This window comes from Cenococcum geophilum, assembly GCF_001692895.1.
Source record: "Cenococcum geophilum 1.58 unplaced genomic scaffold K441scaffold_10, whole genome shotgun sequence".
In the NCBI taxonomy this organism is placed as follows: domain Eukaryota; kingdom Fungi; phylum Ascomycota; class Dothideomycetes; order Gloniales; family Gloniaceae; genus Cenococcum; species Cenococcum geophilum.
Window position 1 is genome coordinate 764134 of NW_027137568.1, and position 22721 is coordinate 786854.

At 38.4% G+C, this 22721-nt stretch overlaps 3 protein-coding genes across 3 annotated transcripts; 2 read left to right on the forward strand and 1 right to left on the reverse strand.

Annotated features, from left to right (window-relative positions):
• Positions 1 to 11820: 11820 nt before the first annotated feature.
• On the forward strand, positions 11821 to 12621 carry K441DRAFT_548729 (mannitol dehydrogenase; the record flags this gene model as incomplete). Its single annotated transcript, XM_067642971.1, has 1 exon — positions 11821 to 12621. One exon carries the CDS (start codon positions 11821 to 11823, stop codon positions 12619 to 12621), a length of 801 nt encoding a protein of 266 aa, XP_067506700.1.
• Positions 12622 to 12974: 353 nt separating this feature from the next.
• K441DRAFT_685500 (acyl-CoA dehydrogenase NM domain-like protein) lies at positions 12975 to 20501 on the reverse strand (the record flags this gene model as incomplete). Its single annotated transcript, XM_067651890.1, has 5 exons — positions 12975 to 13064; positions 13118 to 13498; positions 19758 to 19835; positions 19949 to 20368; positions 20433 to 20501. The coding sequence occupies 5 exons, from the start codon at positions 20499 to 20501 to the stop codon at positions 12975 to 12977; spliced, it is 1038 nt and encodes a 345-aa protein (XP_067506701.1).
• A 200-nt stretch (positions 20502 to 20701) lies between these two features.
• Positions 20702 to 22529, forward strand: K441DRAFT_15306 (uncharacterized protein). Its single transcript, XM_067640207.1, has 4 exons — positions 20702 to 21311; positions 21417 to 21832; positions 21886 to 21965; positions 22064 to 22529. Exons 1-4 carry the CDS (start codon positions 21022 to 21024, stop codon positions 22385 to 22387), a joined length of 1110 nt encoding a protein of 369 aa, XP_067506702.1. The 5' UTR covers positions 20702 to 21021; the 3' UTR covers positions 22388 to 22529.
• The last annotated feature ends 192 nt before the right edge of the window (positions 22530 to 22721 follow it).

Below are 22721 nucleotides of genomic sequence, written 5' to 3' on the forward strand. Positions count from 1 at the left end.
AATTTGGTTAAACGTTATATTGAGTCGGCTAAACAAGGTCTATATCATTAGAAGTACGATTAGAAGGCATATTTAATAGTATTATATGGAATAAATCTACTTAGGCTATACGCGTACTTCTCATTCTGGTGTTCCGCACGGACCATATACTGGGGTTTTCTTATCTTCTGCAAATTTTTCGATAAGACGGCTCCCATATACAAAAGTTCTACAAGTATAACTATATAACGGCTTAATATTTTTAAAAATACTAAGTTATAAAGTTATAAAGTTTACTAATGCGATTCTTTTGCAGTAGTAGACGTCTTAATATCTATTGTTGTTGTAGATATATAACCCGTGTAAGTTAAGAGATTTTGGGAGTTTTTTGATGGGGTTACTGCCAAGAAACTAGCTTATGGTACGTGCACACACGCGCACAACGAGGGAAGACACTACTATACTAATGCTACCCTAATTACAAGCTATTTTATAAAAATTTATATATAAAAGATTTTCTTAAGAAGATTCTTTATAACTTTTATATATATTATAAATCTATATAGGGTGTGGTTATAAAGATAGGTTTATATTGTAAAAAATTTTGTGTGGGAGCCAGCTTATCGAAAAATTTGCAGAAGATAAGAAAACTATAGTACTCGGTGGATGTCGGCGGATAGTACGCGGAATGCGCATTTAGCCGCCAAATGCTGCCAAATGCTGTAAAAATGCTAGTAAATTTTTTCCTGACGTAGTAAGCCTTTACCCCTTTACTAAATATTAGAGTCTCCTAGGGTTCTATAATAAGTGCTATAGAAATTGCAAATGGCGGGATTATAGAGCTTAATATTCGTTATACGATATAAATTCTTAGCCTATAGTGGCGGCAGTGGGAGTACTAAGGGGTAAGGATTGGATTGTGGAACTGGATAATAATAAGGAGTAGATAAAAGTTACTAAATTTAAACTGCTGGTTCTCCTCTCTTTTTTCCTATTTTTATTTTATTTTATAGTATTTTTGTTACAGACGCTTTAAGCACGATGTTACGACTACTTGGAAAAGAGTCAAAAGAAGCTAGTTAGTTAATATAGGTATAGACCAGGATGGAACCTATAGAACTATATAACGAAGAATAGTAAGTGAGTTACATAATAGTTGGACGTGTTATCTGCGTTAAATGTAAGGAACGTCACGTTTAATATAGATAAGACGTATATTACGTATAAGAAGGATTTCTTAGGAGTACAGTTGTGTATTTAAGGACCCTTAGTCCCTACCTAGATAGTTCCTTTCTTATAGTGATTCTTAGAATATAATTGGAGTTAATCTGTTGGGCAACCACTCCACTAGTTATTATTATATTGTTAACTACTATCTTTGCATTTCCTATATACCTAGCCCATTAACAGAACCTATTGTAGTTCCTACTACAAGGTTCCGTTATATAATTACTACCTAGTTACGGTATTAAATACAGAAAGTTGAATAATATGCTACTAAAAGCAGCTACTATAACGCCATTGACGGCGGCAACTACTTTAAGGTTAGGGGGTAATACTAATATAGCGGATACTAACTTACAGCAACCTGTAACGGTAGGATAATTATAAGAAATAGTAGATTAATTAATAGAAAATAATATAGTACTTAAGAACAGACTTAATAGAATCGGAGTAGTAAAGGTTAAGTTACTATCGATTAAATAATTCTTAGGGGAAAGATTAAAGCTTAAGGGATTTCTAATGTAAATGCATTTTAAAGTTATACAAGAAGGGGCTAAGTTAGCCATAATAATAGACCAGATAGCCTACGCAGGACTATTCCTAATAGGTTGGGCACTTAAATAGTTTAAACCCTACTTAACGGAAATATAGACTAATGGAATGACTACTGTAAATTAAGAGGTATAATTTATATTTTTTAGCTGGGTAGGATTCGCGGAATAATTAATATAGATATTTAGGGACCCGGAAGCAACGACTATAGTAAAGAGAAAGCTTTAGGACCTAATATAGTGAACTTTAGTAATTAAGTACACGATATAGTTTTAAATACTTACAATACAAGTTAAATGGAATAATAAGGCGCTTATAGTATAGTATAAACAAGAACTTAAGGCTAAAGTCTAGAATGTAATTATTCTAATAGAAGATGCGGACACCCTAAGGGAATTAATAGATTAAGCGATTAAGATTAATAATAGGATCTTCCAAAGGGAACAGGCTAAGAGAGGCTAAGATAGAGTTTTATAGTTATATAAGACGTAGAGTACGTAACGACTAAAGCTAAGTTAGAAACTATAGTATGGCGTAAAGCTAATAGACCTAAGTAGTACTAAAGAAGCCTATAAGAGATGGAGCAAGAAACTATAAAAACCTAGAGGTTAAGGATCTAGTGATTATAGGACTAAGGAGCAGAGGCTAAACTAAGGATCTTAATAGTAGAAGACATTTAGGTAGACTCTATAATAAAGTTAGTGGTTTAGAAACGGAGCTTATATAAATTGCGGAAAAAAGGGTTACTTTACAAGGGATTATAAAGATAGTTAGAGTTACTATATAATAAAGGGAACTAGACTAATAGTATATAACACATATATATAGAGGAATAATAGTGTACTATAAGGAACAAAAGAATGTTTAATTAAAAGTTTTGCGTTTTGTTATAACAACGCATATTAAATTTATAAAGACGCTAAGTACGGTGTAAGCTATTAGCTATAAGAGCCAGAGTTAAAAGGACTTAAAGGAACTAAAGAGTTAAATAAAGAATAAGATCGACTCTATAAGCTAGATTAAGATATTACAGTAATATACGGATAACGATCAGCAATAATAATAATGGAGTTAGAGTACTTATTAATTAATAGCGCTAAGGACAGTAAAGGAACTAACTAGGGGTATCTAAACCTTAAGGACGTAATAGAAGTAGAGACTAAGACCGCTATAGAGTAAGGTTCAGTAATAGGTATTATAACACCGTTGGATACGGCGTTTATTACTTTATAAGACGGAAGGAGTAATATCTAAGGACAATTAAGTAAGCAAATAACTGCTAGTGCTAGCTTACCACTTAATAAAGGCAAAAGGCCAAAGGCTTAAGATTCTTATAATGAGATAAGAGATAACTAAGATTCTTAAGACGAGATAAGGTAAGCTTAAAGACCCATAACGGACAAAAACCGATAAAGTAGAGTAGTAGCTTAGTTTAAAGATATACGAATGAGCTCGGGATAAGAATTCCTAACAGCATAAGATTCTTAAGACGAGATAAGTGAGATCTAGGACTCTTAAGACGAGACAAGGACACTAGTAAAGCCTAGTTGGACTAAGGCTAGAGCTAAGCTTAAGTTAGAAGTAAGCTTAGGATTAAAGAATCCAAAGGGTTAAGAATTTAGAGCGCGAATTAAAACACCTATAAGTAAGAGGTAAGGAGCTTCTTTACAGATTAGAGAATCTGTAGCGCAAATAGTAATTAGACTAGGAGACAGATATATAGACCTAGAAGACTTACTAGGGAAACACGGTGTTTAGCCTAAAGATTAAGAAGTATAAAGACTTTAAAAATCTACTCGTAAGACGCGACATAAAAGAAACCATAAAGGAATTTAGGGTAAGAATTACCTTATGGTAAGAACAGAAACTAGATAAGAGATCTAGCATATTAGGACGTATAAGGGATAAAGCACTAGTACAAAGGATTACTAATAGGCCTAGAGTAGGCATACTAAGAGCTAAGTGGCTTACTAAACTGGAATAAGAAGAGGATCTAGGGATTCCTACTAGGTTTAAGGAACGATATACTAAAGGCTATTACAACATAGCAATAAAGAGATATTTCCTTACGGACGAGCCGTATACACTTAAGCAGCTATACTAAAAGTGGTATAGGCAACGGCACAATAATGAGTAGGAGGATTTCTATATATGGCTGGACGAAAAAGTTATCTAAGACTACCCAATTACAGAGAAGGCTATAACTTATATTAAGGGAGCCTTAATTATAATATTAAAGGATCTAAAGGAGTAATTAGAGGACTAGAGAAGCGAAAGGTAAATCTTAGTACCCACAAACAAAGTTATAACGCTTAGATTAATACAAGAAAGGTTTAAACTTTAGAATAAAGACAAACTAAGAGTTAACCTAAGACACTAAGCACATTATACACTATTGTGGATAGTATGCGTGGATAATACGTGTAATATACATAGAGCACTAAAAGATAAAAATTAAAAGTATTTAATAAGGATGTATTAGATAACGGATAAGGCGAAGTATTAAAATGCTAAGTATATACATAGTTGGCACCTAGTAGAAGTTTAAGAATAAGGGGACTTAATACTTTAACCAGGAAGATTCCTTACGGAAGAATGCCTAAAAGGACGACAATAGTAGGAATGTCCAGAGAATACCTATTTATGGTATATTAAAGATAAAAAGCGAACTAAGTATTAGCCTAAGTTAGACTAAGTATAAATAGGATCTAGCAGCTAGTAGTTAGGAAAAGTAGAGGCCTACGGGACTAGAGGGAGCTAGTAGTAGAGCCTTAGACCCTTAAAGGAATTTAAGGACGACACCTAAATTTACAAGTTAAATAGTAAGATTAAAAGTTTAAGGTATTAATAGATAGTGGAGTAATAAGGAACCACATCTTATTAATAGCAGTTAAAAGAATAGGGTTACTATATAAATAGAAGGAACGTCTTTACCTATTAGTGATAATTTTAGGAGATCCAATAGCCTATAGAGGAGGTATTATTAATCTTAAAATAGGACCTATTTAGCTAACTATTAAAGGAAGATAAGTCAAGATGTCTTTTAATATATTACCATTAGGGAATAATAAGGTAGTATTAGGAATGCCTTAGTTACAGGAATATAATCTAAAGATTAATTAGGTTATAGGTTAGGTTAATATTAGAGATATATAACAATATAAGATGCAATAATAAGCTAAGTTAGTATAGTACTAAGTAGAAGCGACCTATAAAGAAACGGAAAAAGGACTAAGCTATATACTAAAGAGATACTATAAGTATGGTAAGAAACTATAGTTACCTAAGAGTAAAAAGCTGTTAGAATATATAGCGTAGGACTATAAAATAGAATTAGAACTAGAAATAAGTCTAAGGTTTTTTCTAATCTATAAGCTTACCGAAGAAGAAGGTAGGGCACTAAAAGAGTTTATCTAGGAGAACTTATAAAAGGGATATATTAAACCATTACAGTTATTAGCGGGTTATCCAGTACTGTTTATACTAAAGAAGAATAGCAAACTAAGGCTGTGTATTAACTATAGACAGTTAAATAGCATTACTAGGAAGGATAGGTATCCTTTACCCTTAATTAGCAAAATCTAAGACAGGATAGGCAATGCGTAAATCTTTACGAAAATAGATCTAAGATAGGCGTACTATTAGATTAGGATTAAGAAAGGCGATAAATAAAAGGCAGCCTTTAGGTTAAAGGAAGGACTATACAAACTATTAGTTATACAATTTAGGCTTATAAATATACTAGCAACGTTTTAGAAGCGTATTAACAATATATTAAGAGAATATTTAGATGAATTTATTATAGTATACCTTAACGATATTATTATCTACTTAATAAACGAAGAAGAGCATAGAGAACACGTTAAATGGGTTTTAAAGAGACTATAGAAAGAATAAATGCCAGTAGCAATTAAGAAATGCGAGTTCTTTACCAGGAAGACCAATTTTATCAGATTTATTATTAAACTAGGCCAACTCAGCATAGATCTAAAGAAGATTAAGGCTATAGTGAATTAGCAAAAACTAGAGAATGTTACGCAGTTAAGATTGTTTCTAGGGTTTTACAATTACTATAGAAGGTTTATAGCGTAATGGTTAAAGGACATTAAACTATTTATATAATTAACAAAGAAAGAAGAACTATAGGCGTAGGGAGAGGAATAGTAAGAACTCTTTAAGAAAGTTAAAAAGTTGTTTACCTAGGAGCTAGTTTTTAAAATCTATTAACTAGGACTAAAGACGGTTGTAGAAATAGATGTATTAGACTTTATACTAGGAGTATATTTTATATAAAGGTATCTAGATAGATGGCATCTAGTAGTATACTATAGTTGGAAGATAATACTACTAGAGTTAAACTATAACATCTATAATAAGGAGTTGTTAGGTATAGTTATAGTACTAAAAAAATAGAGAGCATTCTTATAAGGCACAGAAAAACTATTTATAGTTAAAACGGATTATAAAAACCTAATAGGATTCCTAATAATAAAGGAACTTAACTAAAGATAGGTTAGATGGGCAGAGATACTTATAGAATACTATTTTAAGATTTAGTATACTAAGGGTACAGACAACACGCGAGCTAATACGTTAAGTTAAAAGGCTGAACTATAAAATAATAATAAGCTATTAGGGGCTTTACTATAAAAAGATACAGATAGACTAATTAGGTATAATTATCCAAAAATTATAGTAACTTAAGAGAGTAAGTTAGAAAGGGTCTACGAGATACTAGAAAGCTTTTAGGTATAAAGAATTCTAAAGGCATAGCTAGAAGATCTATAGTTGGATATATATAAAAATTAAGAAGTAAAGTATATCCTAAGAAGTATAGTAGAGTAGTTTATAGAGGACTTTTATAAGGGACTAACTTAAGGACATAATAAAGCTACGGGCTTAGTATTAAGACTCTAAAAGGAGTACATTATTAACGGAATCTAAAGGATAGCTAAAAGGATTACTAGGGAGTATCTAGATTGCTAAAGGAATAAACTAATAAGGCATAAGCCGTATGGAGGGCTATAACCTATTAAAACACTAAAGAGACTATAGGAGGTTATATTATGGGACTTTATTATTAAGTTACTAAAGTTAAAAGATCCTATTACCGGATAAGATTACAACGTGATCTTAGTAATAGTAGATAAGCTTACAAAGTAGGGATACTTTATAGCCTATATAGAAGAAATCTTAGCGGAAGATGTCGCTAGAATCTATATTAAAAAAGTATTTATAAGATATAGAGTACTAAGTAAAATTATATTAGATAGAGATCTAAGATTTATAGCAGTATTTTAGGAGGTATTCTTAGCGGAATAAGGAGTTTAAGCAGTAACTTTTACCGCATATTATTTATAGACAGACGGTTAAATGGAAAGATTAAACTAGATACTAGAACAGTATCTAAGGCATTATATTAATTACGTACAGAATAATTAGGTATTGCTATTACTCATTATACAGTTTGTATATAATATAACACCTTAAGAAGGAATAGGTATATTACTATTTAAGGCAAATTATAGATATAAGCTAAGAATATTATTATTACTAAGATAAGTGAAGAAAACAAGTAGCACAGCTAAAGAAAAAATAAAGACGTTAATAAATCTTTATGTAGACCTTATAGAATTAGTAAAGAAGGTATAAGAAAAAATAAAAAGGTACTATAATACTAAGAGATCTAAGGGACCAGATCTTAAGGAGGGAGATAAAGTATGGCTACTATACAAAATTTTTAAAAGTCGACGACTAAGCAAGAAGTTGGACTATATTAGACTAGGACCTTTTAAAATTATATAAAGGATTTTACCAGTTATATTTAAGTTAAACCTACTAGCTAAAATAAAGATCTACTCTATATAGTATATCGCAATGCTAGAGCCAGCGTATAGGAATATAGAGCTACTAGTTTACAAGGCAGACACATATAGAGGTTAGAAAGAAGATAAATAGCAAGTTTTAAAGATTATTAGTTATAAGGACGTCGATAATAAAATATGGTATAAGGTTAAGTAGATAGGCTACACTAAGACTACCTAAAAGCCACTAAAAAATTTAAAGAACGCTATAAAAAAGGTATAGGAGTATTAGAAGAAAATAGGTTAGGCAATATTAATAAAGAAGGATCGTTAAAGAATAAATTACCTAAGGGGGACCTAGAAAGAGCGACTGCTAAACTACTTAGAGTTATTCCCTTTACTATAGAAGGAGAGCCAGCTCTCTTATTACTTAGTTCTTATAGATCTTATTAAACAAGTTTCTACTTCTTTAAACGAACTTTTTTACGGACACGTTTTAAACGCTAAAGACGAGTATAAGCTAGATATTAAGCTTTAAGGATATATACGGACTCTTCTAAGGTACGCTAAACCTTAAGCAGCGTAGAGGCCAGCTTACTATTAAGCCTTATAGCAGCAGATTAAATACGAGACCCTATAATAAATTACTTAGGGAACTTAAAAACTATTAAGAGTAATAGGACGTATATACTTAATATCGGATATAGAATAAACGTTACACGACGAATGTATATTGGCGCGAGTGTATTTGGAATAAGAGGAAGGTTAGCAACTAGAGGGACTCGTAATTATAACGTAACTTAACCCCTCTTTTATATAACAAGAGCAAGGAATTGCTATTACTTTACCTAGCAATAGTATTAAAGAAACGGTACGAAGGCGACGCTTAACCTAAGAGAGAGAAGAAATTGCTTTAGGTATAATAAGTAATAATATTAACTAGATTAATTAAACGGATATTATACCTCTAATAAATAACCTAGAGGTACTAGGTATCTTTAAGGACGAAGATAAAAAGAAGGGAGATGGTATTACGGACGCTTTAAGCACAATATTATAACTACTTAGAAAAGAGTTAGAAGAAGCTAGTTGGTTAATATAGGTACGGACTAGGATGGAACCTGTGGAACTATATAATAAAGAATAGTAAGCAAGTTATATAATAGTTAGACGTGTTATCTATATTAAATATAAGGAACGTTACGTTTAATATAGATAAGACGTATATTATATATAAGAAGGATTTCTTAGGAGTATAGTTGTATATTTAAGGACCCTTAGTCCCTACCTAGATAGTTCCTTCCTTATAGTGATTCTTAGAATACAATTAGAGTTAATCTATTAGGCAACCACTCCACCAGTTATTATTACGTTGTTAACTACTATCTTTGCATTTCCTATATACCTAGCCTATTAATAGAACCCATTGTAGTTCCTACTACAAGGTTCCGTTATAATTTTATAGTATTCTATATAAAGAGAAGTATAAATAAAAACGTAGAAAGGAGATATCTAATTAGTAGGAAAGCTAAAGGTATTTACTAAGGCTCCGTATAAAGCTCTGTATACAGAGGCTCTGCACAATAGCTCTGCGTACGACGGCTCTACTACGGAGGCTCTATATAAAAGCTTTATGTAGAGCTTCGTATAGAGCTTTATATAGAGCTTTGTATAGAGCTTCGTGTAGAGCCTCTGCAGAGCTTCGCGCAGAGCCTCTATATATAGAGCCTCTATATATAAAGCTTAGTGCAGAGCCTTTGTACGTAGAGCTTTGTGTGGAGCCTCCGCAGAGCTTTATTATTAAGCTTTAGTAGAGCTCCGTGCGGGCTCCCCTTAAGCCTTATTCCGCAGAGCTCTTATAAGCTTTATACCTATATATAATATTACTTATCCTTAGGATATTTAGATAAAAGTAGTACTATTTTAAAGCGCTTTATAAGCTCTATAAATCTATACCAATAGAATATTTATTTATTTAATATTGGGGGGTGCATTATAAGTGCAAGTATATTAGGGTTTTTTGCCAAGACTATCCGGAGACTATCTTAGTCTATAAGGTATTACAATATAGCCATATAATAGCTAACCCCAGAGCATTTAGAAGATCTTAAACGAGACATAGTTAGTAAAGAAGGTAGTAATCTATATAGTATAAATAGGCCTCCTAGGGCAGTTTATGGAGTCTAGGAACAGGCTAAAAGTAACTACTTAAGTTTCTCTTAACGGCAAACACGTTATATACAATATTGGCGGAAAACAGATAGCATTATGGTAAGAAAACAGACCCGTAAAAAAGGCCCGGCTTCGATATATAGTACAGAACGGAGGTATTTTATATATTTACTACTTTTTAATTATTTGATTTTGATCTTCTCCTTTGCACAGGAACTTACCCTGCTTGCATATGTCTTTATAATTACATCACGATGACGTTCTTTTCTAGGTCCCTTGCTTTTAGACGTTTGCTTCTCTCCTAGGCACCGTATACCTACAGCACGTAGTAGACAGGCGGACGAGGGCCTCACGGAATCGCTGCTGCAGGTAAGACGGGTGATTACCTAAGACCTACCTCCGTAAAATAGAAGATCCGGCATGGCGCCCTTAAGGCAGCTAAAACGGTGTATGATTTCAAAAAAAAAAAAAAAAAGAGGTATTACAGCTCAGAGAGCGCTACAAAGATGAAATAAACTCATGCTTTGCTTCTAAAGCATCGCTTATAAAGTAAGGCTTCTAACTAATAGCTACGTAAGGGATATTGAGAAAGAAATGAAAGCGGACCTGTATTAGAATCTTCAAAGGCTAATTTGGCAACTAACGGGGATTGCTCGTGAGATGGAAAAGGAAATCTAGGAGACAGATTCTTTAGTGTTCATATTTTAATTAAAGAAATGAAGAGGCTGTGAGAGTTACTCTGATACGATAATTTAGGGAATTCTCAAATGGATAGGAGAGTGATTGTTGGGTTGTCCCGCGCGCCGCTGGGCAGTAAACTCGGTTTTTGCTGTCGTAGTTGTGCCCTCGTAATGCCTCAAAATAAAAAAGAAGACTAAGAGATCCTTTGTATGCCATCTCTAAAATAACTCAAATGCCTCTTCTAGAATTCACGCAAAGTGGCGATAAATGAACAAATAGCTCATCACATGTACGGCTTTATCAACGATGCGTGGGGTAGCCTTCTGATAACCCACGTGGCATGAGAAGTGATAGATGTCACCACTTAGTTATATTCCATCACCTCAGGGCTGAGCTTGACAGGCAGTCGTAATTAGATGCTTTACACCTACTGCTGCTGCTGCTGCAAAAAGTTTAGCCACAGCTTATCATATGCTTAGATATTGTTCAATGGAGTGACTTTTCGATACATAATTTTATTACCATGGCTGCTCGCTTTCTGGTTGCCACAAGAGAATGAAGGATCAAAATGGCCTAAGAACAGTCCTGGAGCTTAGTACCAAAATTTCTCGATTTCCATTGGTAGCGGTAATATCAGAGGCAAAAATGGGGCTTGGGATGTGTGGCGGAAAAGTAAAAACTCAAAGCCAAGAGGATGGCGAAGAGATGGTGCATAAGTGCTTCTTCTTTTCTTTTAACAGAAACAGCCGTGGGCTGGAAAATCTCCGACAACGGCTTTTATGTTGCAGATTGTTGATCTCAATGACAGAATGGTGGGGAACGAAGGCTATTTCCTTTTGTATTTGCAATTGTACTTGCACTTGCACGTTCACCATCTTTTATTTTTCTCCCTGATTAACTTTTCCTAACACGTTTTTCAGCCCCGCCGTCGACCATGGGCAGCTGGGATGTAAATGAAATACGGGCATGCACCGGTATTGGTCATGATTACAAGACGCTGGATTGTTGACACTTGTCGCATCCAAGCAGGCAGGAAAGTTTCCCAGTGGTGAATTTGGTGGTGCCCCGCTATACCCCACCAACTTTGTCACGGCTCGTGCACGCTTACTTATCGCTAGATTCATTCGCCAAGAGCAATTGCCCAATGGGAGAGAAGGAATAAAACCAGAAGGGTGGTGCGATGACGCTAGGGTGCATGACCGGGTGAATTCACGTCACGCTGCCCCACCAAAAAGCAACACATTGAGAAAAAGAGAGAGAGAGAGTTAAGCTCCTCACCTGACCGAGCTCCCTTTAACCCCTCCATCCCTCAAATTTTCTATTTCTTCTCTCATTCAAATACTCTCAAATATCCATAACTACCTCGAATTTACCAATTGAACTCCTAAACCCTCACAAATCTTTCATCATGCCTATCCCAGTCCCGGAAGCCGACAGCCTTAAGGACTTGTTCAGCCTGAAGGGCAAGGTCGTCGTCGTGACTGGCGCGTCCGGACCAACTGGCATTGGTATCGAAGCCGCCCGGGGTTGTGCTGAGATGGGAGCAGACGTTGCAATCACATATGCCTCTCGCCCTCAGGGAGCAGAGAAGAACGCGAAGGAGCTGAGCGAGAAGTACGGCATCAAATGCAAACCATACAAGTGCCTCGTCGGCGACTACGCCAACGTCGAGCAGCTGGTTAAGGACGTCATCAATGATTTCGGGAAGATCGACGTTTTCATCGCCAACGCTGGCAAAACTGCCGACAATGGCATTCTGGATGCTACCGTCGAGCAGTGGAACGAGGTCATCGACACCGATCTGACAGGTACCTTCAACTGCGCCAGGGCCGTTGGGCTGCACTTCAGAGAACGCAAGACCGGCAGCCTCATTCTCACCGCCTCCATGTCTGGACACATTGCCAACTATCCGCAAGAGCAAACTTCTTATAACGTCGCCAAGGCTGGCTGCATTCACTTAGCCAAATCTCTTGCCAACGAATGGAGGGACTTTGCCCGTGTCAACAGCATCTCTCCCGGTTACATCGACACTGGTCTCTCTGACTTCGTTCCTCAAGACATCCAGAACCTATGGAAGTCGATGATTCCAATGGGTCGTGACGCCAAGGCCAAGGAACTCAAGGGTGCCTACGTCTACCTTGCCAGTGATGCTAGCTCCTACACCACGGGTACCGACATCGTTATTGATGGTGGATATACCACTCGTTAGATGAAGTTGGCTTACTTAGATCTCTGATGGTGCTACATGGTGGATTGGAGGTTTTCCGAGATCAAAAGCAAGTCTCCGAGGTATGAAACTGTGGTCCAGCCGGCTGGAGTTTCTTCCATCTTGCTTCTGTATCTATACCGCATCGACCAAGTACATCTTCTTATACATACTGTAGTTATATACCAAAGCTCACTCCTTGGAATTTTCTTTGAAGCGCAGGCTTATGTTCTTGCGCGGTTTCCGCAGACTCGTAGTAGTTTTGCAACATGAGGTCTACTTGCGCTGCGGGCTAAGATGTGATGGACTTCAATTTGGGGGGCCGATACACTCCGATGGGAGCAATCCCAAAGCTCTTATAGATTCCAACCCCGTTTCTTTGCAAGAGCAGTCTCCTGCCTTACAGCTAGGTCAGCTATAATTTCTTCACTGCCGCCGCTAACGACCTGCAAGCCGCGTCAATGTAAGATCTCAAGCATGATTCAGCCGCTTGACTCACTATCATTCTCAAATCTCGACTTATTTGCTCTATTGAGGCGCCCAGCCCTCCTCTTTGATATCCCGCACCGCTGAGAGCCTGCTGGGCTTCGCGGTTAGCCATTTCAAGGATGCGTCCTCCGTGAACCTTGGATAACGCGATTTGATCAGCAATTTCGGGGTCCTGCCACCCTAATGGAGACTTCTGAATATGGTAAGCTAGTTGCTCAAGCCACGCTTGGTGGCTTTCGACATAACGAGCTATTGTAGCAATCTTGTGGCTGATAATCTGGTTTGATATAAGAGGCTTGCCGAATGTATGGCGAGTATGGGCAAACGCGACAGAGGTGGAAAGACAGGTTCCGGGTTTACGGTTACAACCGACTGACATGACGAAACGCTCCTAGTGAACATTTTAGTCAGCTAAGCTATAATTTATCCAGCTCCAATTCAGCTAGAAACTATTTACCTTGTTGAAATTGGTCATGATACTGCGGGGGGTCGCAGCTCGGCAAGGTCACGGAAAAGCTCGGCGAGGTCACAAAGTTCAACGGGGTCAGAACTTTAAGTTTGACTTTGTGACCTTGCTCAACTTCTGACCCTGCTCAGCTTCCGACCCCGCCAAGTTTGTGCATATGCAGCGCATATACCCAAAAAAATTAATATATAGAATTTAAAGTATTTAAAGTATTTAATAAATAACGAATATAATAAAACACTTCATATGCATATGCAGGGCATATGCATCCCCTAGCTGCAGTATAAAATACGCGAGCTAAGTTATTAAAACATGGCCCGTGCATACGCGTCGCATATCCACAACAACAGCGGTTACACCATAACTTCTCTACAACACCACACGCCACGGGTATGTCCTGCATAACCCACATATAAGCGTTGCATATGCTGACATAGTGCTAGTTAAATTTAACTACTGAACTTTATTCTTGTATACGCCCTACTTACGCTCACCATAAGCCTCTCAATCGTTGATTTTGATAATCCGCAGGTGGCCGGCGCCAATAACCCCAGCACCTTCGGCTACCACTATGGTAAGCATATGCTTTGTATATACCCACAAGAAGCATATACTAATAGAAGTATATAGGCCCGATCCCTAACCTTAACCCCGACTAGGTAACACCAGGTTAGTTATAGAGAACGCATATATAAGGTATATACTCACAATAGACAAAGTACGCGCCGCAGCATTAGCAGCTAGTGGAAGGCGTAAGTAAACCAAGCGCCGCATATCCATAGCATATGCTAACCTTATACAGCCCTAGCTGTAACGGTACAGGACAACGCAAGTAGGTGCCAGAAGAGCTTGACGTAAAGAGTGTGTATATACTAAGCGTAAACTAAACCTACCTAATCCCACGTCCGTGTTGTCTGCTGTTAACTCTATAGTATAGGTTATATATCCATACCTTCTACATAGCATATGCTAACAAAAAACATAGCTGCGATATTATAGTAAATGGCACGCAGATATGCGGCTAGGTCTTTACCGCCTAGCTAAGCGTATATTCCGCATACGTATAGTATCTGCTTTATCCACTAATATAGTTACAGTACCGCCGCCATGTCCGTAACGAGCACAGCGGTGCCTGTACGTATTACCGTATAATAGCAGCTAAGGTATACGCTTACTATATGCAGTGATAAACCCTCCTACTACTAATACGTTGGCCGCGGAGCTAATTGCGGGAGAGAAGTATATGCCTAGTATATGCTACGCATATGCAACGCTAATGTAACATAGCGCCCTAAAGTGTTTCGTTTTGTCCGGCGGCTAGTGGGATACTAGGTACCTGTATAAGCCTAGGTAGGTTATGCATATATAATATATATGCAGTACTAACACTGAATATAGCCGTGGCCCTTTGGGGTTAAGGATTACAGAGTATGTAGACGCCTGCACTTTAATTGCGTATGCTTACTCTATACCTAGTATATGCCTAGCCCAAACTAACTAGATACAGTGCCTAAGACTAGGGGTTTGCCGCCTAATTTAGCAGGCAATTCCATCGCGAGGTAAGAGCACTAGTGTTGCTTCTGTATATGCGCACTATACCCCAATATGTCTATCTATCTATATATCTATATACTTATTCCCCCTAAGTTTAATTTCAGACCTAATGGTACTTGTAGGCCTAAGGGTAGCGTATATAAGGGACAACCACGGCTACCACTAGGACTACTGCCCGATTCGGAAACGAATACTTATCTCTATATTTAGGACACTAGCAAAGTCCAACTTTACATAGGCCCTGTATATGCGTCACCAACACTACTACTTAGTTATATTGCTAGCTTATACGCGTATACACTACGCATATACAAACCCCTAATATCTTCTACTAACTATAGATTAACACATGCTTATGCTAGGCGTATGCTAATATAAGAGAAACAGCGTGTTGGCCCGTCTACTTCTTTAACCGGCTTAAAGCGTAAGGTTAGTATTTTACCTGTATATATTCGGCATATGCTAACTATGTGCGCAGCATGGCCTGACTCCCCCAGGCAACCGTAAGGAGTCTCCCTCGCCATCTACCCGCCGCCAAAGGGGCAAGTTTTCCTTGCATATACCCTACATATACACTACTAATATTTGGCAGTAGGGGGCAGAAAACCAGCCGGCCGTCATTATAGTGGTAGTAAGAGCTCTGGTAAGTCTAGTTCCTTCTATTACGTATATTATGCTTATGCTTTATATAAGCCACGGGCGGAACCCACCAGTTATCCTGCTTCTCCCGCACCATACAGGAAGCTAGTATTAATCTTTAAGTCCTGGCATACGCTGGGCCTACACACTATATACGCAGTACGCAGTACACATAGTTAGAGTTTTGGTGGAGTTTGTTCGGTAGATAGGCTAGGCATATGCCTAACATAGGGCACCGGCCGATAGGCCCACATTAATCAATTCTTTATTTATGGTAACAGAACTCTATGTAACATTTGCTATACATATACCTTGCATATACACCTATATACTAACACTATATTCCTACGCCCACTTCTTAAGCTCTGCTAGTTCCTTTGCTTTATCATATACGTCTTTAGCCTATTTTAATTCGTTAATTCGTCGCTCTATATTTTCTATACATAGCGTATATGCCTCCTTTTCTAGCTCCTCTATAGATAGGTAAGACCTATACCTCTTGCCTGCAGTCCAGGGGGTTTAACTTTAAGATAGTGGTGGCATATACGCTACATATACGGTGGATATGCGCAACATATCCGATACTAATGCAATATTATTATCTACTATACTTATCTGCGATATATTCTGTCTACTAAATATAGTAGGTTTAGGGATATTAAATGGGTTCCGAGGATTCTAGGGAAGATTTAGCCCAGGATTTCTAGCTCGCCGCTCGGCTGCTTTCCGCTATTTCTGCGCTGCCTAAGCTTAGTATATACTTTATATTTGCATCGCATATACATATATTATTTCCGTAGCTATACCACTATCCGCTTTAAGTCGTAATAATTTTTCTATATATTATCTATTCCCGCCTCTTTATATAGCTCTTATATATTAAACATTTCTTATATACAGAGTTTAAGCCTTTACTAAAATATTAGAATATGCGGTGCATATATAGAGCGTATATATTTACCGTAGCACTACGGCAAGCACGCATAACTTTCGACCGGTAAAGTTATTATCTTAAAAGTGACTACTTTTATTAATTCCAGTATGCTTCCGTGCATATACCCACCACTTATAAGGGACCTTTAACTTTTCCTTTACAAGCCCAGCTAGTATCCATATTTTCTTCTTATTGTTTATCTAAGACGTAAGCTCCGGATGTAGTATGCATATGCTTTATATACGCGTAATTAGTTTCTACTCTATCTCCGCTTCCTATATCTGCTCTATAATATATCTTACTTTATAAGTTAGAAAGCGCTTAGCAAAGTTCCATTTAATATATACTAGGCAGAATATAAGCATATACTAAAGGTGTTCATCCCATTTACGGGATAGGTTAAGTGTATATAGGTAGTCCCTAAAGCCTATATGTTATAAGCATATGCTAGGCGTATATAAAGCGTATACTAAACGTATACTTACCGCTAGCTTATTTCTTACACATATTAACGGTAGCTATGCGAAGTCCGGTTCCGTAAATATATGCAAATTATATAGATAATTGAGCAGTATTACCTAAAACCTTAAATACTAGCTTAAACGTCTTTACATACGTAGCACGTATTTCTAGGTTAAGAAAGGCGTATACCCATACCTTAATTCCTATTATCGGTATCAGCGTATGTATGGCATATGTATAGTATAGGGCATACATACGTTTAGAATTCTTATCCTATCCTATAATTGAGAATAGATTCATTTTGCCTTAAACTATCTTAAATAATAGGTCCATTTCCATACATGTCACGCGTTAGAATGCCTTAGCTTACGCGTACGTACAGCATACAATAAGGAAATGCTCATCGTTAAAGTTATAAATTGCCCGAATCCATTGCTCGGTATTCTCTTTATGTTAATTAATAGAGAACTCGCGTAGTACACCTGCTCTGCTTAGTCTTTATATATGCTTAGCATATATCTAACCTATACTTACCTACATATGCCGTCCCCTCTAGGAATTATACCATCCTCTTCTTTCTAATTAGAGCAGTAATTCGATCCTTAATATTAAGACTACTATACACTGCACGTAGTGTCTGCGCCCTATACTTCCTACATAAAATATAGTACTGCGGTAATAGAATAAATCGACCTATATAATAGTAAGTAGTTTTATTCGCATATACTATGCATATATAGGGCATATGTGTAGTAAGGCTTAGGACTTCCACCTGCCTTATTACCTTAACTACGTCATTAGCAAGGTCAATTAGTAGCTTTATTAGGTACAGTGGATGATATATATAAGAATTCCGTATAATAAGGCAAATGTAAGGATATCGTGCTATATTAACAGGAATATAACAATCTAACTATGCACCGTATGCGCGGCCTACTACCCTACCTTAGCCTTGCGGGTGGTTAAATCCTATATATGCTTAGCATATGCATAGTGTATACAAAATATATACATTATATACCGCAATATTTTCGCTTTAATATTACATATCCAATATAGGTACATTCTCGTTTAATTTCCTAAACTCCATATTTAATAAGTAGACGAAGGTATCAAATATCTACCTAGGTAGTCGTCGGTAATAAAGGCCAGGCAGTATGCTATGCTTTAGTATTACTACTGCTAGAACAACCGATAAACTCTACCTGTATATAATAAGCATATATTATACATACGCTGGCCATATACGTACTCCATGCCGAAAAAACATTATTAGTCTGCTTTTACTATATACACATTCTTGTGTACTAGGGTAGATATACTACCGCCATAATTATAGAATACTGTGGTAGTAGCTGTATATTATAAGCATATGCCTAATATATATAGACGACGCTTACTTCTCTATGCTTTGCTTAAGCTTTTTATTAATCTCTACTGCCTAGTATAGACGACTACTACGCTTTTAGAGGTCGTTAATTAATTTAAGCTTAACCCAATTATATACCGAGCATATGCGGAGTATATCCTTATAGGCGTACTCGCAGTGTCTAATGCCGCTGCATTTAAATACTTAGTGGAATGCTTTTCCACTCTCCCAATTATTAGTTTCTCTAAGGAGTTTTAGTTATATAATCTTAGCGTTACTAGTTTAATAGAATAAGAATTAAATCTACTAGAGGTATAAATATAGCATATGCCTAGCATATATATAGCTTACCTTTAATATATACTCCTTGATAACATCACGTACTATCTCTTTATCTGCATCTATAGATAGTAAAGGTATTGCTTTATAAATAAAGTATGCAATTCCTTCTTTTCTAGTCGCTGGATATTCTGGCATTATAATATAGTCTATTGCCTCTTAGACAACAACTTAATACTTACCGTTGGAGCTAATAAGTGCTCTATAGTCTCGGAGTGTGCTCTAGCTATTCTAAGCATATGTATAGCCTATGCATGGTATCGTACATAGTCTTACCTTAGAGAGACCCATATAAAATAGAAGCCGCTATTACATACTATCTTAACCCTCGCCCTCCTCAGCTTCTTTATCTTCAATTCTCTCTCTGTTAATTATATCATCTTAAGAACTATCGTCTTCGTGTTTGATGTTAGGTACGCTCTGGAGTACCTGCGTATACTTAGCATATACGTGGCATATAGTGGTGCAAACTTACTAATAAGCCGTTTAGCCATGCTGCTATACTCTCGTTTGCTTCAGTATTATTTTCAGTTATTATTAATATAGCAAGGCATATATAAATGCGCGTCTATATACGTGTGTGTGTATATGTATGTTTATATATCCGTGTATCTGCGTGTCTNCGTGTCTGTGTGCGTATGCGTAGCATATGCCCTAGGTATTTGGTTTGTGCGGTCGCTTAAGTTAAATGTGGCTACCGATGCGCGTTCTGTATGGGTAAAAGTGTGACCCCGCCGACCTTTTGCCGGTGGTTCCATCGGTGACCCCGTTTAACTTTCGCCGACCCCATCGGTGACCTTGTTTAACTTTTCCGTGACCTTGGTCAGCTGCACCCCGATACTGCGGAAACCCTTGTTCTCCCTTCTGATCAGGTTCTCTGCAGGGACAAGCGCATGATCAAGTTCAATGAGACTAGCTCTGCCGGCTTTCTGTCTACTGTTTGGTATCCTGCGCCACGAGAAACCCTTGGGATCACAAGTACGGAGATGCCTTTCATTCCTTCCCCACCAGTACGGACCACAGTCGTCATACGAGTTGCCCACAGTGCGCCCGTAATCCACTTTTAATATCCGTTCACGACGTAGGACTTTCCGTCGGGAGTCTTCTTCGCCGTGGCTTGGGTATTCGCCACGTCAGACCCACCACTAGACTCCGTGATACCCAAGCAAAAACTCGTTTCGAAATCGAACAGACCCGGCAGCCACTTCTGCTTCTGTTCTTCAGTACCGTGGTTGATAATGGGCGGAGATCCGATCGCAGAAGCTCCAGCCAGAGCGGTCATCACACTACCCTCCACACGCGACGTCTCGTCTGTCAGAACAAGTAAATGGAATATGTCGAGGCCCGCTACAAGTATGCTTGCTGGCCCTGGGACATCGGCAGGCCGATACTTTGCTGGCACGTCGGCGAACGCAAAACCAGACCCGGCATATTTCGGCCGCTCTACACGGGGCGCATCGCCCTTCTCTTCCCATTCTAGCGAGTATGGAAGGGCGTTCTTGTCAATGTAGGCTCATATCTCATCCCGGAGCCGTTTGTGCGTCTCGTTGTAGTAGGGCGACGCTAGGGAGCTGTGCCAGGCGGGTTCGCTCCAGGGGGTTAAATTTCCTAAGGTTCTTTGGAGGAGGCATTATGGACGGTATTAGGGGTCCTTTCTTCGGGAAGACCAATGCGGCAGGGTGAATGGTGGCCGGGGACAGGCCATTCTAACTGCCGTATAACCGGTAGAAGATGTTAAGTAGTACAGCAGTTGGCGCCCGAATGATAATTTCCTCCTTACACAGATAGGGTGCTATATTTGTGGCCCGTGCGCGGAGAACATCAAAACTTAAGGTTTCGGTTTGGTGATGCGGCAGAACGACTTACCGCCTATGCATGTACCTCTTTAGTTGGTGCGTACGGGCCGCATTTTATAGAGAGTTATTATCTGTGCAAGGGATAGGGACAGCACGAGGTCGAGCGCCGACGCCGCTAACGAACGCTCCCGCGAAGCCCCGCGATTCACAAGCGACCACTTACCGTTTAGATAGGCAGCAGTTACAATAATTCCGATCTGTGCCGTCGAAGCTCAGCCTTATCTCGCACACAAGCTCCGTGCTATGAAGGTCGCTGAATTGACTATTGGACATTTCTCCCATACTAGCGGCAAGAATGGTCAGCGCAGCTTCAACTTTGAACGACCTCAATGACGACGTGTTATATGAGGTATGTTCGTTCGTGAACGTTCTGACTACAGACTTCGACGGTAGTCTAGGTCCAGTCTCATTAAAGAACCTCTCCCTAGTCAACAAACACTTTCGGGAATTATCCGCGCCGATCTTGTTCCGAAATGTACGCACGATAGGACCAGCGGGTAAAAGTAGGATGATGCTCGAGGGTGACTGGATAGCTACTCGGACTGCAATAGCGGTGTTGCAGAATTCCCTTGTGAGGTATATCAGGTGGGTTCGATAACGTTTCATTTCATGCTTTCAAACCTGAGTGTACCGTTCCTGCTTTAAGTTAAAAAGATGCAGACATAAACGCCTGGGCTAACTGAGGTGCAGAAACTTCAAGTTTGATATCTACGCAGCCAGACGTCCAACTCAACCAGCAACAAAACAGGATTTTGAGCAACTCGTAAAGTTCCTTGTCCGAATGCCTCAGCTGAGAAAGCTTGTGCTGTATGTTCCTCTGCCACATGTCTCAACACTGGAATCCGCTTTCGAAGCTGCCGACATTCTGTTACCGTCTGTGAACACGCTAGTTGTTAACCCACTTTGCGTATTCGTTGTGAAAAAATGCCCGAATTTAGAGGCAGCCTCTACCCACCCACCATATCATTGGCATCATCAGCGGCTACATGTAGACTCACTAGGCATAATTCAGAATCACAAAGCCACCTTAGTTAAAGCTCTAAGCTTAGCGAAAAGATTGAGACGTTTTGAAGCTGAAGGTCTGTGGCGCGTGGACAATCTGCATGGTATACTTGTCATAATAGCCTCCTGATGATCAAGGTCAATAACTGTATTGTAGCCCTCGCCACAGTAGCGCCTAAGCTACGTTGGCTTGGAATGACAGGCACCTCGCATGCTTACGAAGACGATTCTACTTTGGTTAGTCTACCCAAGAACCGCTCTCCTCGCTCATAATTCAGTAATATCAAATTGTTCAACACCATTCGGATTCCGGCTGACGACTAGAATAAATACAGGAAAAACTAACAGCTCTATCACGATTCGAAAACTTAGAGCGTCTTGATATTGCAGACGCATCTGAACTGGGGCTTGAATTCGATCCTTTTTGGTGTGGAAATACTTACATGGGACTACACGGAGCCGAACTACAGGAGGTAAAAGAAGCTCGCCACAAGATGGAAGACATGGTGGCAAGGGTCGCCTTTTCTAGTTGTGCAAGTCTAAAAGAAGTATGGGTAGGAGAACGCTCCAAGGCACAGGCCGTACGCGGTAAAGATGGTAATATAGATAAAGTCATCTGGAGTCGTGGCGAACTGAAAACAGGTGGTATTGCCAAGTAGTCTTTATGTTGAGACCCTTCTCGACCAATGGAGTGTATCCCATGTCAGCACATGTATATATGGCTGCACAAAATGTATTAATTTCGTGATACACTGTCAATCCTCTAGTAAAGCTTTAGTAGCTAGGGAAATTAATTGTGGAGTCTAGCTTTGAGCTATAATTATTATAGTAGACTCTCGGTTAAATACAGCACGCGCCAAAACTGGGTCAGAAACTGAGTCAGAGGCTCTACCAAAGGCTCTGCTAGAATCTCTGCTAGAAACTCTGCACGAAGCTCTGCCAGAGGCTCTCTACGAAGCTCCCTTAAAGCTCTACACGGAGCTCTACCAAAGC

What these genes read in the sequence shown, in the direction of transcription:
- K441DRAFT_15306 (XM_067640207.1), top strand. Translation starts at nt 21,022, where the DNA reads ATGGTCAGCGCAGCTTCAACTTTGAACGACCTCAATGACGACGTGTTA. An exon ending in GCGCGTGGACAATCTGCATG is followed by an intron (nt 21,833 to 21,885) that starts GTATACTTGTCA and finishes ACTGTATTGTAG; the next exon opens with CCCTCGCCACAGTAGCGCCT. An exon ending in ACGAAGACGATTCTACTTTG is followed by an intron (nt 21,966 to 22,063) that starts GTTAGTCTACCC and finishes GAATAAATACAG; the next exon opens with GAAAAACTAACAGCTCTATC.